Below are 16833 nucleotides of genomic sequence, written 5' to 3' on the forward strand. Positions count from 1 at the left end.
GCACCTCCTGACTCCCCAAAGCCTATCCACCATCTACAAGGCACAAGTCAGGAGTGTGATGGAATACTCCTCACTTGCCTGGATGAGTGCAGCTCCACACAACACCCGAGAAGCTCAATACTGTTTAGGATAAAGCAGCCCTCTTGATTGGCACCACATCCACAAACATTCACTCCTTGCATCACAGATGCAAAGTAGCAGCAGTGTGTACCATCTACAAGATGCACTGCAGGAATTCAGCAAGGCTCTTTCGACTGCACCTTCCAAACCCACGACCACTACCACCTAGAAGGACAAGGGTAGAAGATAGATGGGAGCACCACCACCTGGAAGTTCCCCTCCAAGTCACTCAGCATGCTGACTTGGAAATATATCGCTGTTCCTTCACTGTGGCTGGATCAAAATCCTGGAACTCCCTTCCTAACAGCACTGTGGGTGTACCTACACCACATGGACTGCAGCGGTTCAAGAAGGCAGTTCACCACCATCTTCTCAAGGGCAATTAGGAATGGGCAATAAATGCTGGCCCAGCCAGCGAAGCCTACATCCCATGAATATAAAAAAAAAAGTTGGGCTTGCAATGTGGCTCACTTACACATGTCAGAAGCTATATGTATTCACAGGGCAGTCCTTTGCAGATGGAAGGAGCACATCCATGCATTACAAATAAACAAAAGTTTGCAGGACAACCATTTCCTGGTTCATTCCTCATGGCAATGCCTTGACCAATCAGAATCGACCTGACTGAGTTGAATTTGAACAAAACCTTGGCTGTTAACTGATTTCTGGTGCATTCTCCATGGCAACGCCTCTCTCTATCAGAGCCCACTTGCCAAACAATCAGCACTCTCTTCTCATACAGTATAAATTGTTGTTACCTTTACCATTGGTATTCTTGCAAATTGTCCTGATGAGTGCGAGATGAAAAGCTTTGACAGCATGTCTCTTTTGTTTAGCAATAATTTAAATTTCTTTTGTTGCTCACCTCTCCCAAAGAAGCCTGTTCTTATTGGCAAAGATTTCCACAATCACCAGCTACAGTCCTGTGCCTCACTTTATGTGACTTTGGGCTGGAATTGCAGTTCCCCGTGGGGACGAGGATGGGTGCAGGTATGCTTTGAAAATAGCACTCTTGTCAGTCTTCTGATGCCTCGATTCCGATTGCATTGCAATTTTAAAAGGGAGGATAGGAGGAGCTGGCAATCCACACGCCTCAATTGAAGCTTCAGAGCAAGTTAATTGAAGAGCTTGTTAATGGGTTGGAGAGGGGCAGAATCCACGTTTCAAAGGTAAGAAGAGGAAGAATCAGTGGTTTGGGGCACGTTTGTACACAGCAGGGAGCCATTATTCATTGTGGCTGCTGATTTAAAATCATAGTTAAACTGAAGTACTCCTGTTATGGCACAAAATTGCCATTGCTTGAGCAGAGTGGACTAAGTGAGTGTTTGGACATTTGAGTGAGCCATAAGGCTGCTAGTCCTCTACTTTCTTGCCTGCTCCGTTCCTTAAAGCAACAGCAGCCCATCACGGCTACCGCCTGCCTTTGAAAATCACCCTCCAGGAATAGCTCCTGCTTCCAGCCAGCACCCGGCACCACTACTTGGGCATTGAACTCGCGGCTGGCCCAATTAGAGCCTTTGCATTTAAAAGCCACATTGTGTCACTGAAGCTGATGCAGCATGGGGCCAGGACACAGAATGATCCGGGATTGAAAGTCCAGCCCCATAATTCAGTGAACCTAGACAGTGAATGTCAAGCAGGTTCCTAACTATGGGAGCAGCACAGCTGACTCCAGTACTGTCTTTAGCCGACATCAGCCAGTGCTGATCAGTGCTCAGCTCAGTGCTACTCCATCTAAGATGAAGACTGGTTCTTCAAGTTATGGGTCACTGAGCCCATCTTCTTCCTTTGTTGCTAAAGTGGGAAGACTGCCAAAGTTCTGGGGTGCTGCTTCTCCCTGTCTGCCATTAGTATTGCTTTGTGTTCACGTGACAAAATAAGATATCTGCTACCAGATGTTCCATTTTTTCAAGACATATTGATCAACAGCAACACTATTGGGTTCAAGCTCAATTGTGTGTTTATATCAAAGCTGTTATCTCAATGTATACTCCTGTACAGATAGAATCAAGTAACCTGTTGGTTTTATTTTTTAACCTTTCTAATTATAGGAGATGAGGTTATAGCACTGAACATGATCAAAAGTGCTCCAGTTGGACCCGTGGCTGGCGGGATCATGGGGTGCATCATGGTGCTTGTTTTGGCAGTGTATGCTTATCGACACCAGATCCATAGGAGAAGTCACCAGCACATGTCTCCTCTCGCAGCACAAGGTAAGAAATATAACTGACCTTTCCAAGATTGTGAAGTAAAAAAGTGTTTATGATGAACTCCAGAAGGTAGCAACTTCTAGAATGTGCATAAACTTCAGTTAGGAATGTTTGATATAATGGATGAAACAATTTTTGGTAGGAACAAAGGGGCAGGCTTTACATAGCTTATGAAACCAAGTAACCGAAGTAGAACAATATTCCATCCATCATCTTTAAGGCATGTTGGAATTCAGTTATTCCATGATAGAATGGCACTACCTGGTGAACTACTGAGCCACGTAAAGCAAAAGATTGACTGCTACCAAAGTCAGGGCTATGGAAAAGGTAGCTCTGTAAGGCAACTGTTGCAATAAAATTGCCTGGTTACTCCCTTGATGTAACTCCATGAATTCTTCCATTTCATAGTTTGTGTTACGATATCTCAAATGCCCTTTGGATTTGGCACTGCTCCCAGAATGGGTTTAATGTGGTGAAGAGAATTGGCAGCTGAAAGAAGTCCTAACCGCTTTGTAAATAAAGGATAAAAATTGATGATTGGAAAAAGTGATGTGCAAATATGCTCAAAATAATCATCTTCATCTAAATTTTCTTTTTGAAAAAAGAGATGTCTGTGCGAATGTCCAACCTGGAAAATGATCGAGATGAGCGGGATGAAGATAGTCACGAGGACCGAGGCATCAGTAAGTGTTGCATCCTGTTGTGATGATAAAAGGAAATTTTGATTTCTTAAAACGTTTTATTTTTCCAGTGAAAATGACTCAATTACTAACTTTTGAAAGGGCAACAAGAGCAAAGTTCCTTTTAACTGTCATGCAGGAGGTGAGAAGAAAATATTCAGTTGTAACATGAGAGGGCACTCCCTGGTGCTTCTGATAATTCCTACCTATTAGGATACCAAACTATATAGAGCAGGAAGGCCTAAGGTTCCATGCCTGATCGGTGCTGAGTTAACTATGTCACCTGAGGTGGTGAAGAGGGTCTTGGCCTCCCGAGGCCAGGAAGGGGAAAAGTCATTCAGGATCCCACACTTGACTGTGACTGACAACTGTTTGGGGTTTTCCATTATGAAATAGTTTAGATACAGTCACAAAGAGAACTTGAGAGTAAGATCTAGGAAGGTATCTGTCACCCATGGAGCTGTATCTCTGCACCAACTGGTGTCTGCAGGAGAAGAAGAAAACCTTTATAAAGCTATTGGAAAATTAGTGTACTAATAGATGATCGGCAAAGTATACCTATTCAACTAAAATTTTAAAAGCAACATTCCCTGATAGACAAATTGTTAAATGGAATCATTGTGCTTGGAACTGACCAAGCTCAATGCTGGTTAGTGACACATTAACTGATCTCAGCTGTGGCTGTCGTGGCATTGGTACAATTGACCCCCTGTTTCTAGGCTAGATCAGAGGTAGAAAATCAGTGCTGATTGGTCTGGATTTGCAGGAATAATGGTGAGGCTATCAGTGCCCCCTTTATTAAAGAGTGAATCAGCAACTTCCAGCATCCATGCATGTGCAGTTACATGTGGAAATCAGAAAGCTGCTGTCCGATTTGCACTCATGCCCCACAAGCTTTGCAATGCTGCTACTTAGCTGAGACACACAACATTCACGTAAGTGGAAGAGTGAGAAGCTGCAATATATAACTAATAGATGCCCATTAAACATGCCAGCAAAAGTTCAGGCTTTTCCATTCAAGTGTAAGTGAATTTTGAATGGTGTGTTAATTCTTACTACCAAGCAATCTCACTGGCACTGAAAATTTACTTTTAATATTCAGGAATGTCACTCCTGATTTTAATTATTATTGATTTCTTAAAATATGAAAATAAATGTTTCTTTTACTTTTTCTTTATGTCTCGTCTCTTTCTCTTAATCCCATCTTTCTTTCCCTGTATTTCACTTGCTTTAGACTCTGCACGTCTCAATAATGATTTTTCAATCTGATTGATGGAGAGACACACAGTTCTTTCCCTGTTTGAGTAGGTACTAGGTCTCCTGTAGAGGCCACTGCGTTGAAATGGAGCTCTAATAGCTGTTACACAAAAGCTCATTAAGTTTGTGGACAGCTGTAATTGTAGTGGACAGTGAACGACATTTGTTCCTCACAATGTAAAATCCAGGCCAGCATTTACGTTCTGATCTCTTGAAACCCATGTTCTTCCAACTAAAGCCCCAACTAAATGGCTTTAAAACAAAAACCTTCAGCAATAAACCAATATTTTTTTCTTTATTCTCTCATGGGATGTGGGCATCCCTGGCAAGGCCAGCATTTGTTACCCATCCCTAATTGCCCTTGAACTGATTAACTTGCTAGACCATTTCAGAGGGGCAGTTAAGAATCAACCACATTGTAGTCGGTCTGGAGTCATATGTAGGTCTGACTGGATAAGGAAAGCAGATTTCCTTCCCTAATGGAACCAGATGGGATTTTACAACAAGTTTATTAATTAAATTTTAAGTTCCACCAGTTGCCATGGTGAGATTTGAACCCGTGTCCCCAGGGCATTACTCTGGGCCTCTGGACTACTGGTCCAGTGACATTACTATGGCACAACTACTGTCTCCCTACTTGTTGAAATGTGACACCTACACAGTAGGTTTCCAAGCAATATTAAAAACTTAATTTGCAAAAGTAATGCCCAAAGGACAGGCTGCAAAGTTGAATAACCGTACACATAAAAAGAATGGAGCAGAAATGAAAGTAAATTTGAGAAAGAAGAATAAAAACATGATAAGGAAAAATGATGGAAAAACATGAATGGGAAGCTGCAAAGACAAAGAATGAAATAAATGCAAAGAACTGTGGATGCTGGAAATCCAAAACAAAAACAGAAACACAAATACCTGGAAAAACTCAGCAGGTCCGGCAGCATCGGTGGAGAAGAGCACAGTTGACGTTTCGAGTCCTCATGACAGTTGACGTTTCGAGTCCTCATGACAGTTGACGTTTCGAGTCCTCATGACCCTTCAACAGAACTGTTCTGCTGAAGGGTCATGAGGACTCGAAACGTCAACTGTGCTCTTCTCCAAAGAATGAAATAAGTTCAGTCTGAACGAAGAGCACTGTTGCCCCTCCCACTTTTATCAGAGTCACAGCCATGTATTGCCACAGTCCTGCTTGCTGAACTCCTTAACAATTAACAACTCTCCCATGCCCTAGGGTACACTGTCTGCTGGGACTGGAACTGTAGGTTGAAAGTATGTACTGCCTCTGGAACTAGTCAATCAATGCCTGACCAATACCTCCTTCAATCAAATTTACCAGTTCATTTGAACTCTTTCTTCCCTTCCTCCCCACCCCAACACCCAAACATATGAACTCAAAATTTTAGATTCTCTTATTTAGAAATATGCATTGGGGAGAGAAAATTATTGCCTGTACTTATAATTTGTTTATTTTGAATAGTCAGTAACACAAGATTTATAGCGGCTGTGATAGAACGACATGCACACAGTCCAGAACGCAGGCGCCGGTACTGGGGAAGATCGGGAACAGAGAGTGATCATGGTAAGATCAATGGCCTTGCATTTCGTTTGATGGACGGAAAAAAGCTTATTCATTTCTCAACAGTATTTAACATTTCAGAAGTTAAAAATGATCCTGTTTCTGTCTGAAGGGAACTGGTCCTATCTATGTGGGCTGTGATTGATGTTGAACTCCAGTCAAAACTAGAAATGAATTATTTTGAAATGCATGAAAGAATCTCCAGAAAAATTCATGAGAGATAAACATCTCTTGTACTGCTGTTTCTTTATTTTAACACCTCACCATTTTTTGGTATTAGTTTGCTAAAAATATTCTGTGGGGACTTTTGTTTATATAATGCAGCAACACTGTCCAGAGCCCCCTTGAATAGGAGCTGTTGTAACAGCGTGAGTTTGACAGTGTTTAGTTTTCTTATGCTAGGCTTTTATGAGTGCTTAAGAAATCTATGCTTAAAAGGAGCAAATATTTCAAGATGTTGTTTGAGTTAAAGAGGAGAGAAACTCGATAATTGTTTTAGCGATACATGTAGGAAATGCATCATTCAAACTGTTTATTTAATGAGGAAATTACAATGATTTTGGTGCATTTGAGCCTAAAAGTTTTCCTGGTACTAGTTCTTATGCACTTGACAATTATAATTCTTCAATATTCTCTTTTCCTTTCCCGGAAGCACTTACTCATAACTGGAGTAGAGTTGTGGATCTCCTGGTCTGTGTGGCTGTATATATCACAACACGATACTTACTGAGTCACCAAAAGAGCTGACTTCTTTTTAAACTGTATGTGTTAACAACAACATTTACTAAGCACTTTTAACACAGTAAAATGTCCCAAGGCACTTCACAGAAATATAATTGGACAAAACCTGATCGAGTCAAAGGTGACCAAAAGCTTTATCAAAATGGTGAGTTTTAAGGAGAAGGGCAGAGGTGACATGACATAGACATTTAGAGAGGCAATTCCAGAGCTTAGGGCCTAAACAGCTGCAGGCACAGTCACCAATGGTAAGGAGAAGGAAATGAAGGATAGACCAAAAGGCCAGCTTTAGAGCATTGTAAACTTCTTGGAAGATTGCAGGGCTGGAGAGAGGGCACAGTGGGTAGGGATATGGCCATAAAAGGATGTAAATAGGATGAAAATTTGAAAAGCTTGGGAACTGGGAACTAAGGTAGATCAGCAAACAGAAGATGACTGAAATTTGGTGCAAGTTCAGATATGGGCAGCAGAGTTTTGGATGAGCTTAAGTTTATGGAGAGTGGCAGATGGGAGGCCATCCAGAAGAGTTACAGGCTTGGAGGTAAAAAGGGTGAGTAAGGATTTCAGCAGCAAATGGGCTGAGGCAGGTGGAGATAGATGATCCTACAGAGGTGGAAATGCATGGTCTTGGTGATGAATGGGCTCAGAAGCTCAGTTCACGGTCAAATAGGATACCAAGATTGTGAACAATCTGGTTCAGCCTAAGACAGTGTCCAGGGAGGGTATTGCAATCAGTGCCCGTTTGTGGCAGGGCTGAAGACAGTAATTTCAGGCACCCTAATTTTTCCAGGACTAGATGTCAAGAAATTTAACGACAAAAAAAGCACAAGAGGGAACAAACAAGCTAGTGGCAAGGTAGCACTGGGTGTTGTCAATGTATATGTGAAACCTAATTTTTTTTTTAAAGTCATTAATGGGATGTGGGCATTACTGTCTAGGCCAGCTAATGTGACTCTGGGTGATGTTGCTGAGGGGCAGCATTTTGATGGGAAAAAGGAGGGGGTCCAGAATACATCTTTGAGGGACTTCATGGTAGTGATGTGGGGAGAAAAGAGAAGAGTTTCAGAACATGCAAATGGACAGATAACAGGGCAGTGTCAACTCAGATGGTAATGAGGGAGAGGCACTAGAAGTGGACGGTGTCGTTGACCATGTAAAAGGCAGCAGACAGGGCAAAAAGGATGAGGAGTGATAAATGCCACAGTCACATAGCATACCATTCCATTTGTACCTTTGGCTAGAACTATTTCAGTGTTGTGGCAGGTAAAAACCAGGTTCAAACATGGAGCTGTGAGAAAGATAGGCAGGAATTTGGGAGGTAACAACAAGCTCAAGAACTTTGAAAAGTAAAGAGAGGTTGGAAATGGAGTGATAGTTTGCAAATGATTCACTTTCTCTTTTCCTCTCCATGCTTGTTTCATGATTAACCTTCCTTTGGCTCGATAGATGGGTGTCCTTGATCCAAGCATCCATCAGTCCTGTTCTTCAACTAGTTACTGGAAAAGCCACAGAAGTTCCTTAGCAATGTCCCTCCTTAACTTGCAGGCAAGTACCCAGCCTATGCTCCATGCTTCTTGTGAGCAGCAAGATTTAGACCAAGGACTCAGGACAGTGAATAAATGAGGGACTGAGCCTGCCATTCTGTGGCCTCACTCAACATGCTCCCTAACAAAAGATAGGACCTTCTCAGCCAGCAACATTGCAGGTTGCATACTGTATGTTGGCTTCCAACCATCCGATTTAATGTAGCATGAAGGTGGCCAAATTGAATCAGGAGATATTGGGCAGAGTCTTATCTGCCCCTCTGAAGCAAGTTTGATGGCGAGAGCTGGAGGTCTTTGGGTCGATGGACAGACGAGTTCCTACTTTTACAGTAAGGGCAAAATACTGCGGAAGCTGGAAACCTGAAACAAAAACAAAAAATGCTGGAAAAACTCAGCAGGTCTGACAGCATCTGTGGAGAGAAAAACAGAGTTAACATTTCGAGTCCACATGACTCTTCAAAGTTCCTATTTCTGGCCGATCTTACCTGAGGTGGGTGGGAGCAGCAAGCAGCTACTCACCCGGCAGCAGCAGGTACCCACTTTGCATATGTTGGTGCCCCATAGCGTGCAGATGGGGGATGCCACTGGGAACTTCTTGGCAGGCCCCCCCACTGAGGCCGAATCCCAGCAGGTGCCTGCAGCTGACGAGTGGCTAGCTGGGAAGCAGCGGGGAGGGTGTTGCCGAGAGGCCCCTGTTTTTATGGCCACCTCTGGCCCCCCCTCCCCCAAAACTCCACCCAGAGCAATGGCATTCAATGAGCCACAGCTGTGGCCATGGGCCACCTTGCGGAGGGATTTTCATCCAGGGTGGGTGGTTTGGCGGCTGTAGCCACGGTTTATTTTAACAAAATTGCAAGATTTTCAGAGAACGCCCAAGGTTGCACTGTCCATAATTAGGTGGCTGACGCAGAGGTGACCATTTTGTAAGATCGTGCCCGTGGGCACACAGCTGGAAAGTGCAGGGTTTGGACCCAGAAATGGACCCAGCTATTTTTAAAGTGCTAAGAATTCCGCCCATTCTCGGTTTCAACTTCATAAAAGCTATGATATATATGCAGCAAGTGCAAAATAAAGTTTTGCCTGTAAATCTGTAAAGTCTTACTTTTTAATATTTTAATGTTAACCAATCTGCTAATACTAAAATAAAATGGTCATTTGGTTTTGATGAATGGGGTTGTGCATGGGGCCAGCAGTATAACTCCAATCTGACAGCAAACCCTGCCCCTCCAACCAACTTCTGTAAACAGCTATCCATTTCAGATACCTTTGATATAAAAATGCCCTTATTCTGCATTTAAAATACAAAGCTTCCTCATATGCTTTTAAGATGACCATTTTGAGATAAATCTGTCCTAGTTATTTCGTGTCCTTGGAAAATATTGCATGGAATATAGGTACTCAGAGGTTGGCTCAATCGCTACCCTAAAAATCCCTTAATAATTACATGTTACTAGAAAGAGGAGAGGTCAGAGATCAGTTCAAATACAAGTTATACTGTCCGCCCTGACTCCGACCTAGAATGTGCTTTGATATTGTTGCATTGAGTTAGGTAAGTTCTGTAAAAATTCTGTGTCTTAAGATGGAGGTGAAGTGGTAAAAATCAGACTCAGTGAGTGAATGCAGTGCCCACTGTGATACTGAGCCACACAAACAATTATACCCTGATCTGTGTTCACTTATTTTACTGCTGTCAAAATGCACTGCAGTTGGCTTCAGTTTCCTGTGATCCCTGCTGGATCAGTAAGCCCATTGACATTCATCGGCAAGTGGAAAACTCATAGTACCAGTTCTCTCTCTGCAGCATTTGATGTGATTGTACTGATTATCAGTCCTCAGCCCTAAAGCTTTTCATTGGAGGGATATGCCTCTCACGGTGACATCTGCAGAGGGAGGTAGCGATTAGAGTTCAATCATAGCTGAGCAGTTTTGTAAATAGAAAGCTAGGTCATTAAAATTATTGGATTTAAAATTAAACAACATAATTGCAGTTTCAGAAAATGGAAATGTATGCCAATAACTGATCTGTTTAAAAAGAAGTAATTTTATAAACTTGCACTCATTGGCAGGATATAGTACCATGAGCCCTCAGGAGGACAGTGAAAATCCACCATGCAATAATGACCCGTTAACCGCTGGAGTGGATGTTGGGAACCATGAAGAAGATTTAGAGTTGGACACTCCACCTCAGACTGCTGCTTTGTTAAGTCACAAATTTCACCATTACCGCCTTCATCACCATCCTTCTCTCCATCACAGCCATCACCTACAAGCTGCAGTTACAGTCCACACAGTGGATGCAGAATGCTGAACCACTTGTGCTCCCCATTCACTGGAAGCTACAATCACAGAATTGCAAAAACTTTTTTTAAATCATTAGTTTCGAGTCAGGTGGTGAAAACTTTTCCTGGATTTCAAAGGAATGCTAAAAACCATCAAAACAACTTGATGGGAATTGTAAAAGTGTTAACAGTGCATCTCAGATTTTTTAAATAAAGGATTATTTTTCTACTATTTATTGAACTTTTTAACAAAAATCAACTGTAGGAAACAATTTTTAAAAACTGACTGGAAAATTGAACTGGTGTTTTTTTTCTGTCGATGATATTACAGAAGAGCTTGTGAATGAAGATTGAACAAAGCTACATGAGTAGTGATTAAGAATTTAACCTGAATCCACAGAGAAACTGAAGTTTGTAAATGCATTGTGTTTGATTGCATGAGCTGCAAAAACATTTTCAGAATAGAGGAATTACTAACTTTTTGTTTAAGGTCATAATCTCAACCTGTGTCTTGCTTCAGGCTCACTTGAGAAGATACCAAGCGATGCAGACGCGCAAATTTGATTTTGCATGCAGTGGGACCCTGATTTCATTCACCTCACTATGGGGACTTGATAAATAGAGGGCAAGTACTTACCCACAGGAAGAGAAATAAATCATTGGCCCACTAGTTTTAATTTTAATAATGCTCTCGCTTGTTTGGAATCTGGGATAGGCCTGCCTCTTAACAGAGTTCCCAAGCCACCTTTTTGAAAGGTAGAAGTGGGAGAGTAGAACCAATTCCCAGCATGGTTCACAGCCCACATCTGGGAAGGCTATGAATGGAACCCTAATACATTATTTCCACTCAGGATCACAGGTGAGGACAAAGTCATGGTACAAATAGCCATTAGGCAATTCTATTAGTACTACTGTTCTAAGTAAAGCAGTAAATGATACCTGTAGCTGCCATTGTAAAATGGCAATGTTACAAGATCAGTCTGGAATGAGATTCTGTTACGGAATGTTTGTGTTAAATATTTGTGGTGCAGTGGAACGCTTTAAAATATCAGAGATTTCAATTGACTTCACAGCTCTAAGGTGAAGTTGGTCATAGGCAAGCATGACCTGAAGAGCAATCAGTGCTGCAAATTTTTTAATTAACTGTGTCCTGTGTAGATTAATTTCTTTAGTGGTCTTTTCTCGTTCAGTCAGATGTGATTTTACACTTAATATAAAAAAAACTCATTGCTGCTGATAATTACATGAAGTCTAGGGAAGGGGAGACACTAGTAAATACATGGTTAATGTACAATTCACATTCTTCAACCGGATTGACCTAAAAAAAAATTGTTTATGAAATTGTAAATTTTAATTTTTTTATTTTTTATGGTTACAGTCGCTAAAAATTTAAAGTGATAATTATTTGTATTCCTGCGTTTTTAAACTGTAAATTCTTATTAAACAATTAAAATCTTAGAAAATAGATTTTACTCATTGTGGATGATATAGTTGAATTCCAAAATTAAAGGCAGTCATCTTTATGTAAAAGTATTTGGCATTCTTTTGTTTACAAACCTACAAGACTATGATGTGAATCACTTTCAAATGCTATTGAGATAGTTGTAAAAAGCTTTGCCAAACACTTTTCACAAGATAGTGAGCCTTTAATATAAGACCATAAGACATAGGAGCAGAAATTCAGCCATTCGGCCCATCGAGTCTGCTCCACCATTCAATCATGGCTGATAAGTTTCTCAGCCCCATTCTCCCGCCTTCTCCCCGTAACCTTTGATCCCCTTACCAATCAAGAACCTATCTATCTCGGTCTTAAATACACTCAATGACCTGGCCTCCACAGCCTTCTGTGGTAATGAATTCCATAGATTCACCACTCTCTGGCTAAAGAAGTTTCTCCTCATCTCTGTTCTAAAAGGTCTTCCCTTTACTCTGAGGCTGTGCCCTCAGGTCCTAGTCTCTCCTAATGGGAACATCTTCCCCACGTACACTCTATCTAGGCCTTTCAGCTACTGATCAGCTACTGAATGCATGGTCACTGTCTCCTATACTCACTAGATTGTTATTCCCCTATCAGCATCACAAGAATTTAGCCCAGATAACAAGAGTTGCTGAAGTTGCACTGCAACTTTCAGTATCAATCCAAAAGGTTTCCAAAAATGTCAATTCACCCACTGAGCCAAGGCTGACACTAATCAAACATTAACTATGCAAATTTGCATTTGGATGTTTGCCTTTTGAAGATTTATGGTCGGTTTGCTGTAAGGAAGCATACAACAAGCTTCCAAATATGACAACTACTGGATTCTAAGAAACTGCTGTTTAACTTGTTCCCCATACTCTTCCTTCTAAAAGAGAGATTTTCCAATTCAGAGCAAGGGAACTAGGTTGTGGCTGTAATGCTCCATTTGTGATTGTTGACCAAGTTTTTTAATCAGTTGTAACATTTCCCCCTTGCTTTTCTACATCAGATCAAAGATGTGTAAGGGCAACATTCTGAGTTGAGATAGTAATGTTGATAAGGGGGTGTGCGGAGTTCCTTCCTGCTCAGTTGTCTTCCCTCCTCCATTATCCCTGAACTTGTTACCTTGGTTGTCTATTATATGGAGTGTTTATAATACAAAACCGGCTCTGAAATATTATCCTTGGTTCCCAGGATTATGGGTCCATTCCTAAAATATCATTAAAAATTGAGCTTGCAGAGTTGTTTTTCTGTAATGGTTCACAGCATTTTAGCCATTGTACCTTGTGCAGACATATAGTAAACACAAAAGCTGTTAGCTGGCCTGTACATGTGGGTTTTAATTGTTCAGCCTATCATTGGCCAGAAGAAACAATTCCCTTTTAACTTGTGCCCTGGAACCAGAAATTTGTCTGGATGAACTCTCTGAATTCCCTTCCAACAGATCACTTAGAAGTAGGTCATTGAGCCTGTTCTGCCGTTCATTTAGATCATATGTGATCTGTACTTTAATTCCATTTACCTGACTTTGTTCCATCTTGCTTGATACCCTTATCTATTAGTCTCAGTCTTGAAAATTTCAACTGACCCAGCATGCACATCATTTTGGTTCCATGGTTCCAGGGATGAGACACTTCAGTTATGAGAAAAGATTGGAAAAGTTGGGACTGTTTTCCTTGGAGAGGAGTAGGCTAAGAGGAGACTTGATAGGAGTTTTCAAAATCATGAGGAGTCTGGACAGAGTAGATAGGGGGAAACTGTTTCCACTCATAAATGGATCAAGCACCAGAAGGCACAGTTTTAAAATGTTTTGCAAAAGAAGCAAATGTGAGGTGAGAAAAAACTTTTTCACACAGTGAGTAGTTAGGATTTGGAATGCACTGCCTAGAAGTGTGGCAGGTTCAATTGAGGCATTCAAGAGGGCATTAGATGATTATTTAAATAGAAACAATTTGCAGGTTACGGGGAAAAAGCAGGAGATTGGCATTAAGTTAAAATGGTGCAGACACAGTGGCCTCCTTCTACACCATAACAATCCTGTGATTCTGTGTTTTTAGGGAACAGAGTTTCAGATTTCCATTATTCTTTGTGTGAAATAATGCTTGCTGATTTCACTCCTGAAAGACCAAACTCTTAATTTGAAAATTATATCCCTTGTTTCGGGTTCCCCTACCAGAGGGAAGTAGTTTATTTGCATCTGCCCTATCTAATGCCATAATCATTTTGAATTCCTCGATTAGATAACCCCTCAATCTTCCATTTTCAAGGGAATACAAGCAAAGTTTATGTAACCTGTTCTCATAAGCCTTGGCGGCATTCTGGTGAATCTGTACCCTTTCCAAGGCAAATATATTTTTTCTAAGATGTAGCACACAAAGCTGAGCGCAGTACACAAAGCTGAACACAATACTCCAGATATGGTCTTGCCAATACTGGACAACTGAAGCATCACTTATTCATTTTTCCCAATCTCCTTGCAATATAAGCCAACATTCCATTAATCTTTTTTGATAACTTTTTGAACCTGTATGTTAGTTTTTAGTGATGTATATTTGACCACCTAAACTCCTTTGCTGCTCTATAGCACCAAGTCTCACCATTAAGAAAATATTCCAATTTGTATAACTTGGACCTTACTCTTCTCCACATTGATCTTCATCTGCTATAGTTTTCCCTACTCATTCAGTCTATGTTGCATTGTAACTTACTGCTGGAGTCCATACAATTTACTGTGTCATCTGCAAACTGATATACAACTATTTATCAATGACTTAAAGGAAGGAATGTATTTGGTATAATATATACACACACAAGCTAATTATCCAGCCATGAGAGAACAAAAACTTTATTCCTAACAATTTATGCCACAAGATTCACTCTAACTCCATGCATTCTGATTTATGCTGCGAATCTCATGTGTGGCACCTGATAAATGCTACCTGGATGTCCATATAGACAGTGCCTGTGGACACTTCCCAATCCAGCATGTTCCTGACCTCAAAAGATTCAAATACATTTGTCAGACATGTGCTACCCTTCACAAATCCATCTGACTCTGATCAACTAAGTGTTCTGTCATTTGATTTCTGATGACAGATCCAGTACCTTCCCCACGGTTGATGTTAAACTGACAGGGCTGTTGTTGCCTGGTTTCTCTCTCCCTCCCTTAAACGATAGTGACATTTGCAGTTTTTCAATGCAAAGGCATAAGTCCTGAATCTTGAAAGCTTTTGAAAACGCTCCTTTCCAAAGAATACCAACCCAACATTCCTAATGAAGTTTCTTAAAAATTTAGCTGATATTCAAAATTATTTAAATTGCTCACTGTTCCATTCACCCCGCCACCAAACTCAAGCTAACCTTTCTTTATATTTGTGTTTAGAAATTCTAGCTAACCTTTCTTCCTATTTGTTTACAAATTCAAATGGCCATCAGCTCATAATGCTTCTCTTGGGAGCATTCAATAAAACCAATGTCACTTAAAATAATAAGCACAAATCAATTTATCTTTCACAGAATCCTTCCAACCATTTGAAAAGCCAAAATGTTGAGTTGGCATGGGTGTCTTGTGTGTTGCAATATGTTGGATAGGGTATGGAAAATCAGCCAGACTTCTTGGTAAATAGTGCTGCCTAATGCTAAAGCAGAGTTGTCAAGTGAGCATAGGATTTGTTCAGCCTTGATGTTCTTGCGGGCTGAATAGCTGAGTGATGTTGACAGTCTAGACTTCTGCATGTACATAGGTGAGGTTTCAGAGGACTGTCAGTGTCCATACATTATATGCCAACAAGAGTTGGCATCTTCAGGAAAGATGGGGAGAAAATTAAGAGATCAAAAAGCCAACTAAAAGTTACAGGTGGGATTTTAACCAAGCTAATTATTTTAGTTTAACATTTAAACTATATAAGTAGTTTAATGAATATTGAACCTTGAAAGGATGGATTTACTTTAACAGGTATGACTAAATTGAAATAAATTTAATCTTTCAGACTCACTTATAAAATTCTGCATAAGCTTATCAAAAACATTTGTAAATATTCTTTACATCACTATGCTCTTGTATAACTAAGTCCATTTCTGATGGTCCCAGGAGTTTTAAGTGTTTCCTGTCCACAAAATTAATTTTTAGTGAATGGATAATTAAATACTCAATTTCTCGTAGCCTATGACAAATAGAATATCCAAACTTCTGTGATAGATTATTCAATTCTCTGTGCAGATAGTATTGGAATTAATAATTTTGCACACTGCTGTACTGCTGGTTTAGGAGAGAAATATATTGTCATGTGTGATACTTCATAGTAATGACAAAAAAAAGAGTCCAAGATTTGATCTCTCATTTACTATGTTGGCTTATCTGTAATGATGGTGAGATTGCCACAATTGGCTTTAACCTCCTTTAGGATTAAGGAGACCAGAAATCAGCCATGGCTCCTTTTTCTGATCGCTATCCATCATCCAATGGCCTTTGGATGTCTGCAGAATCAAGATTAGCTGCACTGCCTTCTGCATTCAAGTGGCCTGTCAGCATTGTAGCCTCATGCAAGAGAACAGTCACTTGGGTGAGCAAGTCGAATGCTACCCTGGTAAAAGCACCTTCACTCCTTCAGAGAGCCAACACAGACATGACAGGTTGAATAGCCTCCTGTGCTGTAACTATTCTATGAGAGGAAAGAAAAGTGGGAAAATAATTACTAAAAACACAGTTGGATGCATAGATTATATGGTTATTGTGCATTTTGCTGATTTTCATTCGTTTTACATGTCTTTGGGACCAGAAATGGATTCTTGTCGCATTGGGCTTTAGTGAACCATAATTTAATGTTGTTTACAGATGTTTATAAATAAATATCAGTTTAATCTTGTTTCATCTTAAAAATAGATGGCATCCTGCTCAGTTATTATAATATCCTCAATGTAATTTTACACTTGTACCTTAAAAACTGGAAATGATATCTTTTAATTAAAAACAA

The 16833-nt window shown here is 40.5% G+C and overlaps 1 protein-coding gene across 1 annotated transcript in view; it reads left to right on the forward strand.

The window, feature by feature from the left end:
- Nucleotides 1-11924, forward strand: part of cachd1 (cache domain containing 1) — a 196661-nt gene extending 184737 nt beyond the window's left edge. The window contains exons 25-28 of the mRNA XM_041208876.1: nucleotides 2172-2333; nucleotides 2936-3013; nucleotides 5742-5843; nucleotides 10189-11924. Coding sequence (XP_041064810.1) covers nucleotides 2172-2333; nucleotides 2936-3013; nucleotides 5742-5843; nucleotides 10189-10430 — 584 coding nt within the window. The 3' untranslated portion in view covers nucleotides 10431-11924. The remainder of the gene's footprint in view (nucleotides 1-2171; nucleotides 2334-2935; nucleotides 3014-5741; nucleotides 5844-10188) is intronic.
- Nucleotides 11925-16833: the final 4909 nt, after the last annotated feature.

Source organism: Carcharodon carcharias, chromosome 16, assembly GCF_017639515.1.
Source record: "Carcharodon carcharias isolate sCarCar2 chromosome 16, sCarCar2.pri, whole genome shotgun sequence".
NCBI classification, from domain to species: domain Eukaryota; kingdom Metazoa; phylum Chordata; class Chondrichthyes; order Lamniformes; family Lamnidae; genus Carcharodon; species Carcharodon carcharias.